The sequence below is a fragment of the Hippocampus zosterae genome, chromosome 10 (genome assembly GCF_025434085.1).
Source record: "Hippocampus zosterae strain Florida chromosome 10, ASM2543408v3, whole genome shotgun sequence".
Lineage (NCBI taxonomy): Eukaryota > Metazoa > Chordata > Actinopteri > Syngnathiformes > Syngnathidae > Hippocampus > Hippocampus zosterae.
In genome coordinates this window covers 15201137-15222718 of record NC_067460.1, presented here as the reverse complement: position 1 = coordinate 15222718, position 21582 = coordinate 15201137, and the positions used below count along the sequence as shown (strand labels likewise).

Sequence of the window (21582 nt, the reverse complement as noted above, 5' to 3'; positions counted from 1 at the left end):
AAAATAAGTCCGTCAACGCTGCGGTAAGGTCGGCAAGCGCGAGTAGACCGGACTTCCTCCTCCTTTGTGCGGGGCAAGAGCTCGGACCCCGAGTCATGTATGAATAATTGAAATGGAGCCTGAGTAGTGATGCTGGTATTAACAGGGCTGGGGCATCCATCAACTTTTTGAACGCTGCTGCTGCTTCACACTTTTATGGAAATGGAAAGGGCCTCATTGTTCGATATAATGGTGGGATGGCCAAGCAGTGAGGACACTCACAAAATAAATAGATAAATAAATACCGCAGCATCCATGTCCTTCAGCAAAAGTATGCTTGCCAACTTCACTCTCATAATGTGAAAAGATAGAGATCAGGTTTTGAAAGTCTTCATTTTCCATGTCAGGGTCATTGAAGACTTATGAAGCCCATTAATGTGAATGAGAAGGTTAATTGTTGTTTTTCTATAAGTGCCTTGTGATTGACTCTAGACGTAGGCTAGGTCCACACAGAAACACAATGGAGCTGGTTTTCTCCGGTTTTTGCTCCTTTCCAACCAAAGATGTCAAACGCTGGACCATCTTCTGAGTTATCTTATGACGATTGTCTTAAAAGATTGGAATCTTTATGTGCCCCCCCCCATCCCCATCACGCACACACACACACACAGCATGCCTGATTTCGTTTTATGCGTGGAAGGTCTGCCGAAGACAAAAAAAATACTTTAATATTAGAAAAATCCGAATGGGCATGCCCTGCCGTAGTTAAGGGTGTACACTGCCTCTCTTTCGTAGTCTGCTGGGACTGAGGACAAATGTTAATTAAAAAAAAAAGGGGGGGGGGGCAATGCATTTCCTTATAATGAGAAATTCTATTTTAAAAGTCAAGCGGGTCGGATTGTGGTGGTATAACTGTATGCTCATCACATAAGTTTGATGGAAAGAATGCTCATCTTGCCATCGACTTTAACATCAATCTTAATGCTCCACTGCTTTTACCATTACTTCTATATTGCAACTGCTTATTGACAGAAAATAATGGTCCCGTATACTACATCTCTTTATAGTGGAGCTGATACTCAATAGTCATCTCATTATATGGCATAATATTGCAAGGCCTTCCTATGCCTCGTCTTCCTCCGCCCCGACAAACAGATCTACGCCACAGCCAAAAGAGGACAGGAGAAAATAGAGCTCCAAGAAAATGTAATATTTCTGTTTTTAATATCAAGGTCTATATGATCAGGGCAGAGATGGGTTCCATGACAATATGTTTATTTAGATATTTTATACGGAGGGGGGGAAAAACTGTGTATGCATTGGACGGGGGCGAGGCTTCTGTTTCGGAGCTCATCGTATATGAAAAATAATGTTGTGTATGGCTATACTTTTATATATATTGTCAATATGGCATCGGGGCTCCTTTACAATGTGCCATACTTCAGGCCTGGGCTAACAGCATTTTATGGCCCACTAGCAGTTCATCTTCATGTCTCAGGCAGGCAGGAGCAGTGCATAATAATGTCGTTTTCTGCCCCCAAATGCTATTTCACGGGTCGGGCCTCATTTCTCAAACTTCACCACTTTTACAATTTCCCAAACTTTTATTCCCGTCATTATTACCAAGAAGATTTCATTACGTATTTAGAATGTAAACAGGTCTGAGTAATGACACTCTCCCGCCCGTCTGCCCCGGAATGGTTCCCTCCTCTGATCGCTCTGTTGCTATCTAACCACACACACTAACACACAACGGCAACATACTACGGTTTACTAACATACAGCTCCACGAAAAGTACAAATATACGCGCTTGTAAACCGCTGCAAACAAGATGCAACTCAAAGGAGTGTGTGCACATGCATGTAGATGCTCTTGACAAAGGTGGCGGTGGGGGGGGGGGGGGGACGCAGGGGGAGGGCTTACACTCAACTCACATAAATCATGGAGAAGAAAAATGAGCAAATCTGCAGGCTAACTCATCTCCTCTCCATCCAGAGAAAATGAAATTCACGGCAATACCTATCAAAACTGCAATCATCCAGAGATAATATCTTCTTTGGTCTATCTGCACTTTCCGATTTAATTTCCTCCATGCCCTTGACATGCAGCGATAGCATTAAGATGAAGCACATACAGTAAGGGAGTAGTTCTCAACACTTTGATATATGACAGCGCCACGCCAAATGTAATGTCATCATTTGGAAATTAATGTAATGGTTCTTTTGTTTAGAGACATTTTTTCTTTTTTGGCATGGGCACTATAGATGATGAAGATCAAGACAGTCGTGGGTGCGTACATGCAAAAGAGGAACACTTCGCGCGCATGTGTATGCATATGAATCGCACTTCTCCTTGCTTGTGTGCCAGAATGACATGCAATTTACAAGCAGGCCTGCCCCGACTTGGGGCAGGGTGGCGCGGGGATGACCGAAATTACTCCATCATTTAGCTGCGACGTTCAGATGAGAAAACCCCGCCGCCACGTCACGCTCTACACCCCTCCAATGCCACATCAAATATCATGAAATCATTAGTGTAATAAGCATGGAAATGTGTTTACTGATTATCAACAGCCAGTCCCCTCCTACCCTCTCTGATCTCTGTTATCTCTCTAGAACTGTCTTTGCTTCTTTATCCTCTGGGATGATATTCGCAGGGAAGGGGGGCAGGGGGCAGTGCAACATGTTAGTTTTAGAAAAACCCTGAATTGTCCCAAACTTCTTGCACCCTCAGTGTGTTGCCAGGTTGGATTCCCTTCAGGGAGTCTGCGCTTTCTGCAGCTGCTTGTCGCTGTCTGTCATTAGGACAACCGGGCCATTGGTCTCAGTAAACTCTTCAACTCACCGAGGGACGCCATCAACGATGCCTCAAGTCAGCTGGGTGTGAGAAACACCACAAGCCTGTGTCCTAACAACAACTTTGTATAAAAGCTTTAAACGCATTGAGCTGTGTTTTGTTCGAGAAGGTATAAAACAAGGGTGCCCAAACTTTTTGGATCGAAGATCTACTTTTCGATCAACTAACCTCACGGGATCTACTCTTACCGGCGCGCGCACGCACACACACACACACAAATTTAAGATTTACCTGCTTTATTTTATTTTTTAAATATTTTTTTAGGGAAAATGAGACTGATAAGATGATTAGTGTGCAGTGTATATTAACACAAAAAATATATTACTAACATGTACAAAGACACACAAATGGTTGTTTGTTTTTTTCTTCTCGACACTCCTCGGATCTACTTGGGACCTGTCTTAGATCTACCGGTAGATCAGGATCTACCTAATGGGCACCCCTGGTATAAAAGGTTTCACATTATGTTCGCGTCATAGAATAATTGCCAAAGTAATTTTTTACTTCCCGCCACAATTAGGTATGAACCGGTTACCAGCTTTTTGTTTCGGTGCCGTGGCTTGGTAGACAAAGGATATGCAAAACATGCTTCTATGTCTTATGTAATGTAATGTAATATAATGTCCTGTTTTTGGATAGATCGGTACCTCTACTTACGAACGTCTCTTCATACGAAAATTTCAAGTTACGAAACGCCTCGAAAGGAAATATATTCTGATATTATTAAACACTATTATTACACACAACAGAAAAAACATGGGTGATTTCTGAATCATACTAGATATATGAACGTTTCAGGTTCCACTCTAATAGTTTGTTACAGTCCGAGTGAAAATCTATGATGTGATTAAAGAAAAAAAACATGAAACACATCAGTTATAATTTGCTGTCCTTGTGTAGAATTGTATCACTTTTTGTTCCCATTTCAGTTCGCCTGTTGGTGTTTTTATTTCATTTTTTTTGTATTTCTTTTGTAGGTGTAAAATGTTTTAACCTTGGAGGCGGACTGTGCTCGTTTCAGAATACTTCCTACCAAGAAATCTTCCATATCCCATACCCACTCTCTCCACTGTCTCCTTACGCTTGTACTTCTACGTGTCCCCTGGCACTGTGCCTAGCAGAATGCTGAAGCAGAGCTGCAAAGTGAACTTGCGATCATGACGAGGCCGAGTCGTAACGTATCGATAAAGGGGCATGCTTTTTCTTCCGCTTCATTCTATTAACCGCACGGACTGATTAGCAGCTGCGGGGCTACCTCTTTCGCGAGGATTTTTCTTCTTCTGGGCAGAGCAAAGCATCATTGGAGTCATTCTCAAGTGCTCTTGCCTCAATGCTTCTGTATAAAAGCACACAGCTAAACGTGATGCACTGGGAGCAATTATTTTCACTCTTTTTACTCTTTGTTCTCTCACGTTCACGCGGTCTGCCGAGATATGACAACAAAACACACAATACAAGAAATGTCTTTGGCATGCAAATTATAATTGCTCACTCAACGGCACCATATATTGACTATTTTTGGTGGAATACAATCATATTCATAAAGCGCCAAAGTACAGCAATTGTAATATCAAGTCACCTTTGATATAGGCCCACTCTATACGAGCAGTCCTTCTCGAGAGGCTCCACTCCGCATTTTCAATCATTTTGATAAATGGTTCGTATTTATGTAAGTAAACATTTGCACTCACCAACGTGGCACGAGCCAGCCAATCACACGTTTATTGAGAAAAGCTTTGCGAGTGGGCATGTGAGGCAGGCAAATCATGACGGGAAATCCATGTAAAACAGGATTAGGGATTAACTCAACAATTATGACTACTGGTAGTCAAAATAGTGTTGTAGTGTAGTTGGTGTAATAGATAAATAATTCAGCTACTGACGCCCATAATTCATTAGCAGATATTGGCAGCTAAGTAGATGACATCTGTAATGAGAAGCCTCATACACATGAATGGCAAAAGTGGCATCATTTGTCCACGGTGAGATGACGTTGCAGATATCTGGAGTTTTTCACCGATGAAATTGAATTAGAGATACTTTACATCTATCTGTCGTTCCAACTAATCACAATTCTAATTCCTGATGTTGAATAAAAACATTCCAACTACACAACAACTCCACAAGAGTGCAATTAATTAAACAATCAATTGAATAAAAAAAAATTAATGACCAAAATCAATGCTAATATAAAATGGCATCTTGCTGAAATCACAATGAACATGAGAAGCTTGCCATCGAGGGTCATTACTCTCCATTATGCGCCTCAAGAGTTCTTTCTTTTGTGTTATTAGACAGCAGCTTAAAGCTCCTAAGACAGGGACGTTAAAATGTTAATGAAACCTTGGCTCCAACAACTCACTCCTCATTGAGACCACTGCACAATTCATTACTAAAAAAAACCTTCGTATGAGCAAAGAGGGAGGAGGAGCATCTGATCAAAACCAAGACACGCTGAACTATTCAAACATTTTGGACAGCGTTCAAATCCCTGCACATTTTGGAAACGCTTTCCTATCATATGACTGTTCTTAAGAAGAAACCTCAAACAATACGGATTGATTAATAAAAGAGAGTGATGGTTTTACTCCAACCGTTTCAAGAAAGGGATCTAAAAGAATAATATGTCTCAGTCTTAGTTGGGTTGACGCGCTCATCTGGAGAGCAGTACATCAGCAGAGAGTCATAAATGCCTGTTTGGAAATCTGCTGGGATGTTTATGTGAGCGACTGAGAGGGAACAACATTTTGAACACTTCTACAAGTATTCCTCAGGGTGGAAAACATGCTTTACATTATTTACTGTTCCCGGCCCCGAGTCATAATCAAGAGCGCTGAGCTCCCCAGGCAGCTGAGTGCCAGGGTGCAATCTCCCTATAAGCATAAACACACCCGTAAATTCAAACGCGCCGCCGCAGTTGCCGGGGTTGAATTCCTCGAGACGTTTTGCTCTAAAATACACGGCGATAAAGCAACGGGTGTGTGCTTTTATCACTGTGTATGTAAAGTTAAAATGCAATGTAATGTTAAAAATATACTCTGGTGCATCAAACCCAACGCCTGCAAGGAAGTGATGATGGATCGGTTGCTGCTGCTGCAGTGGCGCATTAGTTGTTAAAAATCCGATTAGACACACTAAAAATCGACATAAAATCTGATACGATCTCGATCCAAAATTCAACCTTCACAAAATTAATAACGATCACTTGTGACTGCCACAGTTAAAGAAGCATTACCTTATTTGCACAAATAGCAGCCTCTGCTCTAATTGATGCAATATCTAATTCCAGTCCTTTGTATTTGTCTCAATTCCATTACAGGATTAATAAGTTCTGTCTGCCTGTCTAAGGGCCAATCAGATCCACATTTGCATCATCAATTTCTGATTTAATGTTTTCACATCCTTGTCACAAAATTATGGAGAGAAGATAGTTAGAAGACGGAAGACGCTGTCTGGATTCTACAGTAGCGGACGAGTCGAAGATTGGAGGTTGCCTCTCTCCTCTGAGGCGCTCCTATGGAGATTTCTGCCATCTGTCCATCTGGGCCAGGACGCACATCCTCCAAGGCATTTTCCTGCAGAGCTTTCTTTATCTGACGTAATGGACTTTTACACTATTTCAACTAACATTGTATGGAATCATATTATGTGTTAAATGTTGCCCACATCAGCATCCATCACAGCCTGGTCATCCTGGAAGTGGATTCCCATTTGTGACATGCCAACACGCCCATGTAATTACCAGCCCTTTACAGCCTTAAATTGCATAACTGTCAAAAACAGTTGATCACCAATAAGGTGGCAGAATGCCAATGCAACACAATACAGTCTAATCAAGTCCCACGCTGTCTATAATTGGATAATACATCGACAGAAAAAATAAGATTACAGTTGTCACATGTTAAGTCCACAAGGTACCTCCAACGATTAACTACTGTCATGTACCGGTACTGTATACTTCCACCGGAACGACTTTAATAAGTTGAAACAGAATATCATTCGGGTTCAATGTATAACAGGATGTTAACCTATTTTTTGAATGTCTTGTTTATTCTACGATAACTGAGTAAACTATGCATCGAGCATGGTGTCCAGTTTTATTGGTAACACTCGTATAAATAAAATAGTTCCGTATATTTTCGCCACACTTGTTGCATGCACAATTTCTTCAGTGTATTCACGTGTAAATCGGTGGGATTTGAAAGGCGCATGGTTCAGCTGCAGGCATTTCATATTTTGTGAAGCAAAGAGCTAATAAGTTGTGGTGTCCATGTGATACAATACGTAACATGACAACCGTTGTTAACGATTCAGAGGTAATTTACACCAGTTTTTTGACTGAATACCTTTGTATGAAGTGGAAAAATAGTACATTTCAAACTATCTTTTTACTTGAGTGCTAGATGTTTGGTGGTCTGGTACCTTTTGAAAATATAACATATTGTACAGAGTACAGTGTACCAGAGGCCATTTTTCAACAAAACCTTTTTGGCGATTAAAAAAAAAAAACTTTTACAAAGGTGTATAGCGATTTTGTTTAATGAAAATGTAGGTCCCACGGTCAAAACAATTGAGAATTACTGCTCTGAATGAAATATAAATAAAACAAAGATGTGAATAAATATGAAAATTAGAGCGATGGGGATCAAGATTCAAACGATCTGCATGAACCATCATGGAAAGCAAGAACATATTTTATGTCAGTGATAATGACGATATTATAAGTGTACATACCCTTAGCCTGTGTACATACCCTTTAAACTACTCTTCGTAACTGCAAGCTATGGTATAATTGCTTTAACATACCGTAACCATTTACGCTGAGTACATCTTGTGTGCTAAAGGCTCACTTACTATTGCTATACAGAAAGTGATTAATATTTTTAATGCATGTAACCCTCTCTTGAATTATTTATATTGCCTTTTATGGAGCCCTGCATTATTGGATATCTACATTCCCATCTGCTGTACTTGTTCAGATCTGCGCTTTGTAATTTGCTTTGGATATCCAACCGTCTTATTCTTCTGTGTAAGAAAATGAGAAATTCTGCTCATAGCTTCATGTCATACACATAGGTTTCAGTATCAAGAAGGAATCCGAATCCAAGTGGAAGTGCAAGGATGCAGACGGACCTCAAGATTCATTATTTCTGTCTGGATTTTAAAAACAGGTACATCAACATTGTTGACAATGGTTAATCATTCGTTCCACTTGCATTGCACTGCACTGAATAAAATGCCTGTTCAGGTAACAGGTTATTCTGCACTCTGGGAGCATAAGGCAGGTCATTTCTTCTACCCAAAGCACTTCCCGCATCATTGCTGAATCTCAATCCAGTAAGAAATCGAGGAAATATTACATAAGAACACACATGAATGAACAGTTGTGGCAGAAAGTGATGATGGCACAACAAGACTGAGGTTCATTCTTCAGATCAGCCATTCGCTGCATTGTAGCTAGAAAACTGTTAATGTGGAGGTCGGATCTCATTTTGCCAGATTCAGGGTCATTTGCGTCGTGCGGTCAGCGCGCGTGTGTGCATGCGTGCACGCGTGTGTGAGTGTGTCGTTTAGTATGCAGGGGGCCAGGGCGTGCGTCATCCGCCGAGAACCAGGACCCTCGCTGACCCCCGTCTATAATTCATCCTGTGGAATAAGGGGCCAAAAGGAAAGCTTTGGTTCTTTCTCACCCAAAAAGAGGAGCGAGAACCTTTTCACTTCGTTGCATGGCACTGTGACCTCATATTAAAGCAAGCAAGAAAGAAAGTCAAGAAATGGACATTAAATGTTAAGGTTTTGTCCCATGAGAGAGTTTTGGGGCATGCGCTCACATTCATTGGTGCGTGTGAAGCCCAAGCATGCCCGCGTGCGTTTCTGGGGACTTGAGGATCATTTGATTGGTACGGTTATTCCAATTATCTTCATTTCAAGTTAAGATTGCTCTCTCACTGTCTGTCAGGAATACAACTTCATTTTAAATAAGCAGATGTGTGTGTCTGTGTGTGTTATCAAACAGGACTTACCAGATGCTCCAATCCTGCTTTCATGCTTACAGCAGAATCCCTGCAACACAAAGGGACATTTACAAACTATACGTAAAGTTCACTCACACGAAATGATCACCTTTTCCATAAATTATTTCATTGACTCTATGCCAGAGTCTTGAGCAGAATATTGCTGCCGTGTGGATGTAGTACAACTTCCCATAGTTTACATCCTGTTCTTTGCAGAGCAAGCCAGATTCGACAGAATTAACGAGTAGTGAAATCCATTTTGCCTCAATTGATTCAAGACGCAATTATTCACTAATTCCAGTAGGTTAATTATTTACTGTAAGTGATTATTCGGCACATCCCAAAACAAATTGTTCATCGGGGACACAGCAGTCAGGAAAAGCCGACTAAAACAGCAGAAATTTCAAAAAGGTTATGGTGGAAAAAGGATTTATCTTGATTTAATCACAGAAAAAAAGGCATTTGAATAAGGGTGTGCAGACTTTATATCCAATGCATACAAGTATGCACACCAAAATACACACCATGACAACATTCAAGCACACTTGAAAAACTAGTTTCTGAACTCTTTGGTTCGTTCCGCCATTACAGCGGCATTGATGAATGACAAAATGCCTCTCACCAGTTAAATGAGCGTAAATACCAGAAGATTGTCATTTTACATTTCCAATTAACTTCAAACAAAATGTTCTTCAAGGTTTGTTTAAATCAACACCAGTTAATTGTTAACTGTAAAATGTTTTAGCCCTACTTTGACCAATGACAGGAGTCATGATGAGTAAGATTTTGAAGAGAGCAGATAAAATGCAAGTAACAAAAGCATGAAGATTATTAAAAGATGTCTTGCTTTGTTGTCTATTTTTTTTCAGTCTGGCCAAAACCACAGAAAGCTTATAAATCAGAGCAAGACTATAATCAAGTTTATTCATAAAAATTAAAAGAATTGGTAGAATGGCAAGTCGGAAAGCATGCATGCGAGTGTTCGTGTGTGTGCACGTGAGGCTGAGGGACAGGCAAGGGACAGGCAAATTGGCAGTAAATAATAGATGCAATTTTGGCATATTTCAAATTTGCAGCAGTGGAAATCAAAAGATCAAGAGAATACAAACAGCCTCCGATCCCAGCACCCACAACCAACTCTGGTCCCCATTACTGACAACTCTGTGCGTGTGTGCGCGTGTGTGTGCGTGCGTGTAGAGAAGGGAAGGCTTATCGACAGGCGTCAGTTGCTAATGCAGCCAGCAGCATCATAGTGTAAATCTATACCATCTCTAAAATTACATACTGTCTAACCCCCCCCCCCCCCACCTGCCCTTCCCCTTCCCTCCCAAAAATCCATCCCACTATCCACCGATCACACTGGGCTTCATATATGTGGTCATCCCCATATCATTAATTTAAAATAAGGTCTGATGGAATGATATGAAGATATCAAAATTGATATAAGAAAAAAAAAAGACTATTATAAAGAATTGCAGAGAAACAGCCAACGCACTGCACGGTGTAATGCAATGTTTAATCATCAGAAAAAGACCATGTCTGAAATAACGTCAAATGAAATGTTCACAACATGCAGTGGGTCGATTTAACTCATCTCAGACTATTTATGTGCATGAGCAGGTGCTGCCGTTTTGGTGAGTTCAAATGGGCTCCGCAATTTACACTAATGTTTCAAGTGGCCAACCAAGCTGTGTGACAGTCAGGCGGACGAGATTAAGACTGGTTTTAACCTTTTCCTTGGGGGAGGGGGGGTTTGTTGAGAGGCGTTCATATGTTCAAGTGGATGATACGCCAAGAAACTACTTTGTAACTGTGACATGGCAATGATTCAAGTAGGAGCCACTATTTGAGTAATTATGATTAGAAAGACTGGTAGCTCGCTAGATAGATGGCGTCTCATATCGAAAGCACATCGTTAATACTGTATTTTTATGGCCTTGTCAAACTACTACTTGGGCTTTTCAGAGAACATTTTTTGTCGTTCACAACGGTCTCGCTGTCAGACTCCCAGGTAAATATCGATCTGAGTCTTGGACCGGGCGAGATGTCACACTACAAGTCACTGACCAGACCCTGCACAATCGTTGCATGCTTCCATCTGAAGATTCAGTCCATCGGCGCAGGTTTATCGGGGAGGCAGGACAGGCAGCTGTCAAAGTCATGTCAACGGGGGCATTGTGTGAGCGTGAAGCGTCCCAAACGCCTCATGACCAATCGAATGTGTGTCACGCTACACGGGCTACGACAGCACAAACACACCACATTTGTCTGCAACACGTCTGGCAACTCAAAATCAGGCTACATTCATGTAGTGTGATGTCGGCATTAGAAGTGCTCAGGCTTCAGTCGGTGCTGATGTTTAGATGCGCAACATTGTTCAAAACGGATCACCGGTGTTCGTTCCTGAAGAATAACGTCCAAAATCATGAGGAACATCTTTTTTTTTATGAGTTAAGTCTGATAGCTGTTTTCAACAAAGTTTCAGCTGCTAAGAGAAAGTAAAGAAAAAGGCAGAAAATAATAAATAAAAAGAATAAAAAAATGTAAAGAAAAGGTTCCCCAGTGTAATCTCCAATAATTACTATAACTATTCTTTTTGCCTCGAGGGGCATAACGGAGACATCTATTTGAGGTAGGTGTTTATTTGTTCAAGATAGACAGATCAATGGATAGATAAATTCCCTTGAGGGAAATTAAGAAAATATGAAGCTGCAATGAAAGTAGAGGGTCAAAAGGTGGCCACGAAAGCCCGTTTGTTGTTTATTCCGTCTTCTTGGCAGCACAAAGTCGACCAATTAAGGCCAACTTCATCTGGATTGTAATTACATTACATTGTGACAAACACCGCGCGGCTGGCACTCAGCGAGACATTTGTTTCCTTGGTGACAGTGTGTGTAATCCGCTAATGAAGCGCAATTAGTGGGGAAACAATCTAACATAGGGGAGACACAGACACGCTCCCATTCTCCCTCCGCCTCCTTCCTCTTCCTCCTCCTTCACCAGCATCCTTTCATTTTCTTCTCCCCTTTTGCTTTTGGCAACATATACCCTCATGATTCAAAATCAAATTTTTAATGGCATTTAACTCATTCACTCCCAAAGACGTTTTTAAACGTCTTTTCAGACTTGGTTCAGAATTGGCTGGTACTGAATGAGTTAATCGGGCACACCGTGCTTCTCTGTGTGTTCAAAACATCATGTCATCTGATGAGGTCTAAAGGGAGCGAGCTCTCCATTTCTGCTCCTCCTTTTACTGTCCTCACCCTCCTTCCTCCTCTGTGCCTTCCACGCAGCAGCGGCATTGATTTCTGAATTACGCCGCAATATTAAATAATTAATATACTTGCCGTGATTGATGTTTTGCATTAGGCCCATATTAGGTTATCAATCAAAATCCACTTGGTTTAATGTAATAATATTGAAAATGTGTCAGTGCCAGTTCATCCAATTTGTAGCGGAGGCAGGCCAGATAGTAATGGTCGGTGTAACACAAGGCCTGGGAGACGTGGCGGCCCTGCTCGCTACAACCATCGTGGAACATTACACAGCTGGCATACCGCCACAGTAGAAATGGAAGAGAATAAATGACGGGAATTGGGAGGCTGAGGAGTGCTATATCCTTCACTGCGATAAACTTGACACATGAGAATGTGTGTAAAAATCGCAAATCTTTATACAAATTAAACATTCAAGAAGTTCAGTTGTGCATTTACAATTCATTTCAGAAATGTTATGAGTAAAATGTGCACCATTTAATCTGCTTTAAACTACCAAAAACCCTTGCATTTAAAAATGTAAAAACACAGTATCGCAACTACCCACTTGACCAAACAGTAAAACATATTTGGAAAGCAAATCCTGAGATACTCACACGCAGGCTTGAGCCAACTTGACTTCAACCCACTCGGTTGTGCTTCTTGAAGGTACATAACGAACACACAGATATTACACAACATACAGTAGTTTCTATGATAGTTAAGCTTGCATTTTTTTTTGTGAGTTCAAATGAGTTTACAGTGTGTTTAAAATGTGTTTTTGAATATGAGAGGCGTAAAACCATAGAAAATAGCTTTTTTTGTAAATGGTCTCAATATCACATTACCACATACAGCAGTTGGGTTTGGAACATGTCCCCTGTGATAAACAGAAAGGCATTTAATATTTTACAGTTCAAGAGGTTAAAAAAAAAACGTACACAATTTCCATGTGTTTTTTTGAAAGTGAAACGAATTGAAATGTTGGCATTTCAGAAAGAAAGATGAAGTCGACATAATTTGTTTTGGCGGGCCCATGACTTTTGACACCAGTGGATTAAATGATCAACATTTCGATCGATTGTGATTAATTGACTGCTGATGTCTGAAAGAAATTGAAGCAAAATGACGACAAACAACAGATGCGCTGTTGATTGATCCCAACTAGTTTGCCGTTTTAAGAAGACCAACTGTATCAAGAAGTTGAGCTCCAATCATTACTCTGCTCAACATGACACCAGTGTGTGTGCGTGTGTGTAGTGTGGTTCATGCTAAACCACCACTTGGTGACTTGATAACAGGTAAATGGAAACAAAGCAGTTTATTTTTCAAAGAAAAGCAAGGGACAGAGTGAGAGTGCTGATGTTAATTACGACGGTCAATGAAGTGAAGCTGGACAAACAAACAAAGCTAAGCTAAGGAGGTCAATACTGACCAATTTAACATGGTGGCTCGATCCATCACAGTGTCGACACCTCCCCGTGATTGCCCATTCTTGGGGTTCTTTTAGGCTGGATTTAAACTGAAGCGTCCAATTCTGATGCAACGCTTTTCTAATGTTAATTTCATTGCACATTTTAGATGCCAAATATCTAATATGACTGTGTTTACTCTGACCGACTGCATGGATGCCCATATTGCACGCATTGAACTCCACAAACGTCAAAACCGGGCCGTGTCAACATGGAAGCAAACAACAATGAATATTCTGTATAGTACCGATTTAAACTGCCATGGTGAAAATGCCAAATACACTTGGGAGCAAAAGAATAATGAAAATTGAATTGCATCGCATTTGTGGTTGTGTCTCGTCTTAAACCCCCGAAAAAACAATTGCCTTAAACCAGCAGATAATTAATCACATGGGAGCCCAGTTGTCATTTGTGATCAAGTTTCTAATAATTGCATGAGGTCTCTCATAGAAGCCCACGCCAAGTTTGTCCATCTTGCCCTTAATAGACCGCCCTGAGCCTAAGACACAACCAAAGACGAACGCCTTTAGTCAGCTGATGGGAGACGAAATAGAGACTTGAATGCAGGAGGAGTCATTTGAGTTCCCAGCTAACAAGACGTGCCCATTACCCGGGCACTCATGAGCCATTATTATATGCTCCTGTTTGTCGTGTATGAGTATATGTAAAGACTCCAACCCTTTTGCTGAAGCATAATTGATTCGAGGCGCAATGCAAAAGTATTTGTTTCATCATCCATCTATTTCCTCGAGACGCTGTCCTTTTTAGGGTGTGCTCAATTCACGCATTGGGAATATTTAGAGTGTTCAATGAACCATGCATGCATTTCGGGAAAGTGGGAAGAAGTGGGAGTACCTGATAAAACTGCACACAAGCTTATTGTTATTTTTAGCTTCCCTATTTCAAAGTTGTTCAACTTGTATTGTCCCGAAAGCGGAAAAAAACCCTGCCAACTGTTGTGTTCCGTCTCAGTTGCGGCTATTTTGTGCGATCACTGCGTGAGAGAGACTACTGGTGCTGACAAGCAACAATTCATGAATCACTTGAGTTATCTCAATATCTTTGTTCATTTGAAAAAAATGTGGTCTGAAACACAGAACACTCTAATCTTTTTATTTGAGTTTGCAAAGCATCTTTTGAGAGTGTGGGGGAGCCGGGGATTGATCCCAACTGATGTCATTGTTCCTGTCATTGCCATGTGGAAGTGGTCTGATATTCCAAATTTGGAAGACATTTTGAATGACGTGGTGATGGGCCAAGAAATGAAATGACAAAGAAAGAACTAATGAAACTATCACACTAAATCTTTTTTTAAAATGATACACTGTCTTTTTTCTCCACCCCTCCAAACCTGTGAGCGGGATGAAATACATCTACCTTTCGACAGGTTTCTGCAATCATACTGATAGCTGCAGTCACATATTGTGATAAGGGGAAGAGAAAATATCAGCCAAAGAAAGCAGGACACAGAAACGACTGAAAGAGACATCCTTGGTGTATGTGTGTGTACGTGGGTGAGCGTGCGCGTGGGGCAGCCACCCCATTTGCCACAAACGTAGGACTTGTCAAGCGTGTCATTGAGAATCCATATGTTGTTTGACTGCTGATCTAACGACAGGCATATTTATTAGAAAGTCAATAGGATAGGGGCTGAGCATGACGCGCACGCACAAGCGCGCTGACACGCACGCGCACACTTTCAAATATAAGAAAGCATGCTGTAATAACCATTTCCCATCAGTGGAATGTGCCTCTTTCCTTACACAAGGCAAATGCTTGAGATGAAGCAGTCAAGGGACACAATACAAGAAGCCTGGCATCCCCCCTCAGGCCTGATTGCTATCGCCACAGCTCCTTTTCAACATGGCTGTCGATTGAAATTGAAACTGCATTCTTATGTGGGCTCTATCAGGGCAACCACTCGGGGTTTATGTCGCAAATAGAAGGGACGGGACACGCGAGCGTTAACAAACTGGGCAAATGTCAGTGGGGTTCATCGGGGGCCTGTCAATCCACCGTGAAACAGCCAAGAGAAATATGGCGCGCTTAGTTTTTGTGCCTGACGGAATTGTGGAGGACAGCGTGGTTGTGTGCAAATCGTGCGACGAAGACTTGTCACGCTGAAGCACTTCAAGTCGATACAATCAACTTAATGGCAGGTAAATTGGGGCAAAAGGTGGACCTCTCCCTCGACTGGTCACAAGTGAATGTCATACTCAAATTCAAACTGGGAGTAGTACAGCTTAGTCGGCAATGTTTTTGGCGTGAGAAGGAGTCGCCGCGTTCAACAACTTCAGTGCACTCAAGGAAATAGGAAATAACTACCGTATTTTCACGACTATTCGACGCATCGTACTAATGGCCGCAGTCTAATTAATGGGTGACATTTCTGTATTTTACACATACACAGGACGCATCGTACGAATGGGCGCAGTTTTACAGTGGTAAAACATACGCCAGCTTAAACATACGTCATGCATGCGCGCACTCTAACACGTTAGCTTGAAGCATACGGTAGCACGCCAAGACATACAGATAAGATAAAAACACGTTTTTAAAAAGGCAACAAAAGCAGAACTGAGTTTGGGTGTATTTTATTTAGCCATCGTACAATGTTCTCATGTTTTTCGATCAATCATCACCCAGAAATCCATCAAAGTCCTCATCCTCTGTATCAGAAGCAGAGGACTGCACATCTCAGTTGTCATTGAATGCATGCTAGTGTGAGTTGCTACGCATTGCCGAGCGGAAAGAAGGAGTACCAACAGCAAAGTCAACATTTCTCTCGTGTGAAGCTTTCCCACATTTGAAAGTAAAGAACAGAGCGAAACATGGTGGCAGCGCGTGTGTGTAGAAAGAATTGAACAATTGTGCAAGTACCGTAATCCATCAAAAACGCCGCGTTCCCTCTCGTTGTTGCGTATTGTGGCGTAACTCGCCAAGCGCTGCCTCTCACTCTTTGTAAAGTTGTGTTTGCCACCGATCATCCATTGTTCCCATGCCGTTAGCAACTTTACTTTGAACGCCCGGTTGATGCCAATGTCCAGCGGTTGGAGTTCTTTAGTCAAGCCTCCGGGAATAACGGCAAGCTCAGAGTTCATTTGCTTGACTTTTTTTTCACCGCTGCTGTGAGATGGGGACGCATGCCAAAAGCATAACCGGTGGCTTTAAGTTTGAACTGAGCTTCGTAGGCGTGTCTTTTTGTCGAATTTATTTTCAGGGGTTCTTAGAAACCAAAACCGGAGTTGTTTTGCAACAATGCACATTGCCACACTCTATACAAGTGTTGGTACTGGCTTGAGGCGTCCACTTACACGCCCACCCTTCACCATTGGCGGACTAGCTTGTCTGTCCTCTCTCTCCCTCTCTCGCTCGCTCTCTCTCCCTCTCCATATATGTTTATATACACGCCCACCCTTCCCTGATTGGCCGACTTCTTTCATGCCTGGCCACCGTCACTTCCGCCTTTTCTCTATATAAACAGCGTGTCGGCTGTCAGTCAGATTTTGGAACTCGGCGCATATAAAGGACGCTCCGCACCATAAGGCGTCCTGTGCATTTTGGAGAAAATTTAAGACTTTTAATGGCGCCTTATAGTCGTGAAAATACGGTACCTTAAAGTTGGTACCTCACTGAAAGCGAATGCTCACAAACGTAGCGAATTTTGGCTTTTGGTCGGGGTTCGTAAAAAAGGTTGTCAAGATGTTCACATACACTTGGAAACAGTTGACTTGCTGCAAAGACTTTTTGAAACATGTTCAAAATTTGGGGAGCACAATAGAAACTGTGTATGACCTTTAAAAATGTTTGCGAACGTCGAATGACCATCTCTGCGAACCCTGACGAAAAGCCAACCTTGGCCAACTGCACAAAGCTTCGCCGCTCAGTGAAATTCAGGCTTTAATTGATTTCAATTGTCTTGTATTTCTGTATGCATCGCTTTGGTTAGTAAGAGAAAACCGAGAAGGGGGGGAACAAGGCCAGGCTCAGGCAGGACTGAATACTTTTTAGCCCACGCTGTCAAAGTCTAGTCAAGTCAACTGTATTTAGAGAGCACTTTCAAACAGCCATCGCTGCATACAAAGTGCTGTACATGTAGCAATTTAACATATACAATAAACCGTAAAACAAATTGGTAATAAAGATGCAAAGAAGTCACAAACTCAACTTGAGGTGTTTTACCGGCGTCCTCGGTACACAGCTGTCCTGACTAGGGCCCGGACATTCTGGCTCTTTTGAGGACAATGTTGATTCTGATGTTTGGTTGAATAAAATACAGATGACAGATTTCTCAGTCGGTTAATTAAAAAAAATTGAAGTAATAAAATAACATTTTGTGTATTTTGTGGAAAGATAAGAATTACAGGCAGAACATTTGACCACTTCACAATTCTCTGTCCTTCACAATTTATTTAACTTTACAACAGAGAGAAAAATTGGCAGAATTCAGTCATTTTTTTAACGTGTGTTTAATTGGTGTGGCCCTAGTCCCGACACGAGGTTACAAATGGCGCACAATTATCTCGTCTGTGCAGTGATATAAATTACATCGTCACGCGGAACAAAAGAGCACATTCAGTTAGCAGCGTAATTACATGTTTTCCTTCCATTACAGCGTTTGATTTTTATGGCCTTCTAGTGTTTTTAAGAAATGCCTTGACTGTAATTAAGACTTTACCATTGCGACTACAGCGCAAACACATTCAAAGAAAACGGATTTTTTTTTTCTTCCAAGCTTCATAGAGTGAAAGTAATAGGACACATAACAAGGAGCAAAAGGGAAATGTCAGAGAGCAATCAATTTTCCTGCAGTTTCTTCAATAGCTGGCGGCGCCTTTCATATCTCCCAATTAGAGGCTTCCCTAATCAGAGCGCTACCTCTCCATTATTGAAAAGCAGACAATGACACCACCCAACATTCTGCTCGGGAAGTCTGGAAATTGCTGCGCGGACAGACAAAGACGAAAACAGTGGGCTGCTATGGAGGGGTGGGATTTTGTCAGTGTTAAAATCACATGTGGATATCTTTTGGCTCGCCCGAAAACTGATGGGGAACAATGGCAGCCCCGCGCAGCATCTGTCATGGCACAATATAAAAAGATGATCTTGGCATCAAATGGCCAAAAAAAAGGAGAGGGAGGAATATGGAGGGTGGGTGGGGGGTGGTGGGGGTTAGAGATTATTCATTTGCAAATCAGGCCCTGGTGTTCAACTCTATATCAAGGTAGCAGCGGGTGCCAGGAGTTAACAAGGTAATCACTTTCAATCCCGCCCTTCAATTGGACATCATACCCTCAGCCCGAGAAGAGCCCAGACCTTCTCGAGGACGGGATGGCAATCTGGCTGCACACCTCATGACAACCGTGTACGCGGAGGCGATACACATTATATATTGGCACACGTTTTTTACATTCAATACAACAGGACGACTAAGCATCTCCAGCTGGAAGTACTAGAGAACTTTGCCAAAAACAGAACAACACATATACTGAGGTGGTACCTTGACATACAAGATTCACTTGTTACGTGATCAAGCTTGTAACTCAATGTATTCACATAAACACACACACACACACACACAGATTTATATATACAGATTTCATGAGGGAACAAAAACTACAAGAAACAAGTATGGCAAAGACTATGAGAAGACATAATAAGAGTATGAAAACTTGTATAAGAATAAATATGAGAATTCGGGGCATAAAAGTATACTGTCAGGTTGGGTTGATTTATATACCTGATTAATATGGAAGCAACGGATAATCTTTGACATTTGTGTGTTGTCATAGATTAGGCCTATTTTCTCTTTCTGCAGTTGAAAGGCAACACCGCCCCTCCTTCCGCTGCCAACGTTTCAAAGATATTTCCATTTTTAATATGAAAGGACTGTTACAGGTGATATAGTCACTCTGCATGACAAAATGGCAAAGCAGCAGTGACGATCAGCCTGCAGTGAATTGAAAAGCAGGACATGCAAAACGGTGGCAAAAGAAACCGTGAAGCTAAACCTGTCCTAATCCTTTCCTCCTCTCTTTAGCTTGTGTCAGCTGTAACCGGCTGGCCTGAGAGGCAGTTAGTCCCAGTTAGCACCTCATCTGCATAATCAATATGACAACCTTATTTTTCTAATGCAAACAGGATTTTGTTGCTGAGCTGGTTACTGGTGTGTGTGTGCGTGTGTGTGTGTGTGTGTGTGTGTGTGTGTGTGCGCGCGCGGTCAGCCTCTGGCCAGCCGCAGTCATGGCCCTCTTTAGGTCTAATTAGATTAGGTGCGATTATCCCAGCTCTACCTTACAAGTGTACAGCCAGGATAAAGCGTCGACAAAGCCCAGCCTGTCACAGCGACTCGGCTCTGGCGTGCAGGTTATCGGGGGTCTGAGGGGGACACGTTGCATTCATTGTTATTCATTTCATCTGCACGCCGTGCCTTTTGCACATCTCTTCTATGGCCACTACTCCTGTGCTGTCACGTCGACGTAATCGCTAGCCCGGGGTAAGTCTTGCTTTCTGTCTGCCTGTCCGTCAGAACACAAAGCAACATGGCCCCGAGCGCTCTGCGGCCTGGCCTGCAGGGAGAGACGTCAGAAGAGCGCCGACGTGTACCCTTGCGCGTCCTGCAGACTTCAAGGAAGCGCAGCACAAAGAGAAGTGAAGACATAGCGGCTGTTTCAGAGCACAAGATGGCCAACTTGCTTCAGTCGGCACTGATAGACCCCAAAAACTGAAACGACTTCAATGACTATTGAAGTAATCATTTATGGCATTTATTTGACAACGTAAGATTTCTTTTTGTTTTGTTTTTTTGCAAAACTTGCTCTAGCCAAGTTTGAGTTGCAAAACAATTCTGTAGAGATTTGCACACAATACATTTTATCATGAATAAGCATCTGTGTTGATTATGATGTATTAAAATAGATTCTGACCTGCTGCAGATTAGGAAATATGGCACAGCTGCATGCTGTTATGTTTGTTTTTTTTCGTGATTTGTCGTCTATTGAGCAAGGCAATTTTGGAACTTCAGAATAATCCAAGGAGTCATGCCAACTCTGCATTTTGTGCATCTGGGTCATTTCAGCACATGGTGACAATTGGTGCTGGCCTCCCCCAAAGCTGTCCCATATTTTAATGCAATTTTACACAGGATGAGTACATACTCTACATCAAATTGCCACACATTTGGATCAAGTTAAACAAAACCTAACTTTCGTCCAGCTGCTTGCTCCTCTCAAATTAAAAAAGCCATCACCTTTATTTTCTGTGCCTCAGTAATGTTTGCTCGCAATATGGTTGTCTCCATCACTTCTACACCTGTTGCACAATCTGCTACAATCACGAAAACCCAATTTTGTGCCTGCTACTTGGGATCTTAATAAATCAGACCCCAAGTCAGGCAAGTTCCCACCTGAGGCCCAGGTATCAAAATCCCTCGTTTATCGTGGTTAATGGGGACCAAAACCACCCGCGATAAACAAAAATCCTCGAAGTAGCGACCAATTAATGCATATATATATTTTTAATTATAATAAATTGTTCACAAAATTGAACAAGGAATCATAATGTACCCCACCCCCCCCCCCCACCCCCAATAATGAGATCCGCTGGAAACTGGAAATCCACATTAAAAACAAAAGTACCCATTTGGGCAAATGTTAAGATTCAAGCTCTGTTGTAGACAACATTGTGGCATCCAAATTGTGAATTGAATGAGAAATCCGGAGTGGAACACAAACAACAGTCACTGTATTAGTATATGCAACATAATGTAATGGAAATGCTAGCATGGTTCTGCTCCCCTCTCAGGGAGCATTTACCTTCACAGTTCTTAAACCGCATATCAGTAACTATCCTAAGATATCCTCAAGTGAAATGCATAATAAAAGAGTAATATTTTATCAACTGTAAAGTCACTACTGTGTAATTTGTTTTTCTGTGTGGAAAAATATTTTTTCCCGAAAAAGACTTGAGTGAAGGGCAGATGAATGAGCTCTTGAAGTGGAAAGAAA

The 21582-nt window shown here is 41.8% G+C and overlaps 1 protein-coding gene across 3 annotated transcripts in view; it reads right to left on the bottom strand.

Annotated features, from left to right (window-relative positions):
* rsrc1 (arginine/serine-rich coiled-coil 1) overlaps positions 1-21582 on the bottom strand; it is a 114586-nt gene that overhangs the window by 61252 nt on the left and 31752 nt on the right. For all 3 annotated transcript variants that reach the window (XM_052079283.1, XM_052079285.1, XM_052079284.1), the window contains exon 5: positions 8860-8899. In XM_052079283.1, the coding sequence (XP_051935243.1) occupies positions 8860-8899 (40 nt within the window). The remainder of the gene's footprint in view (positions 1-8859; positions 8900-21582) is intronic.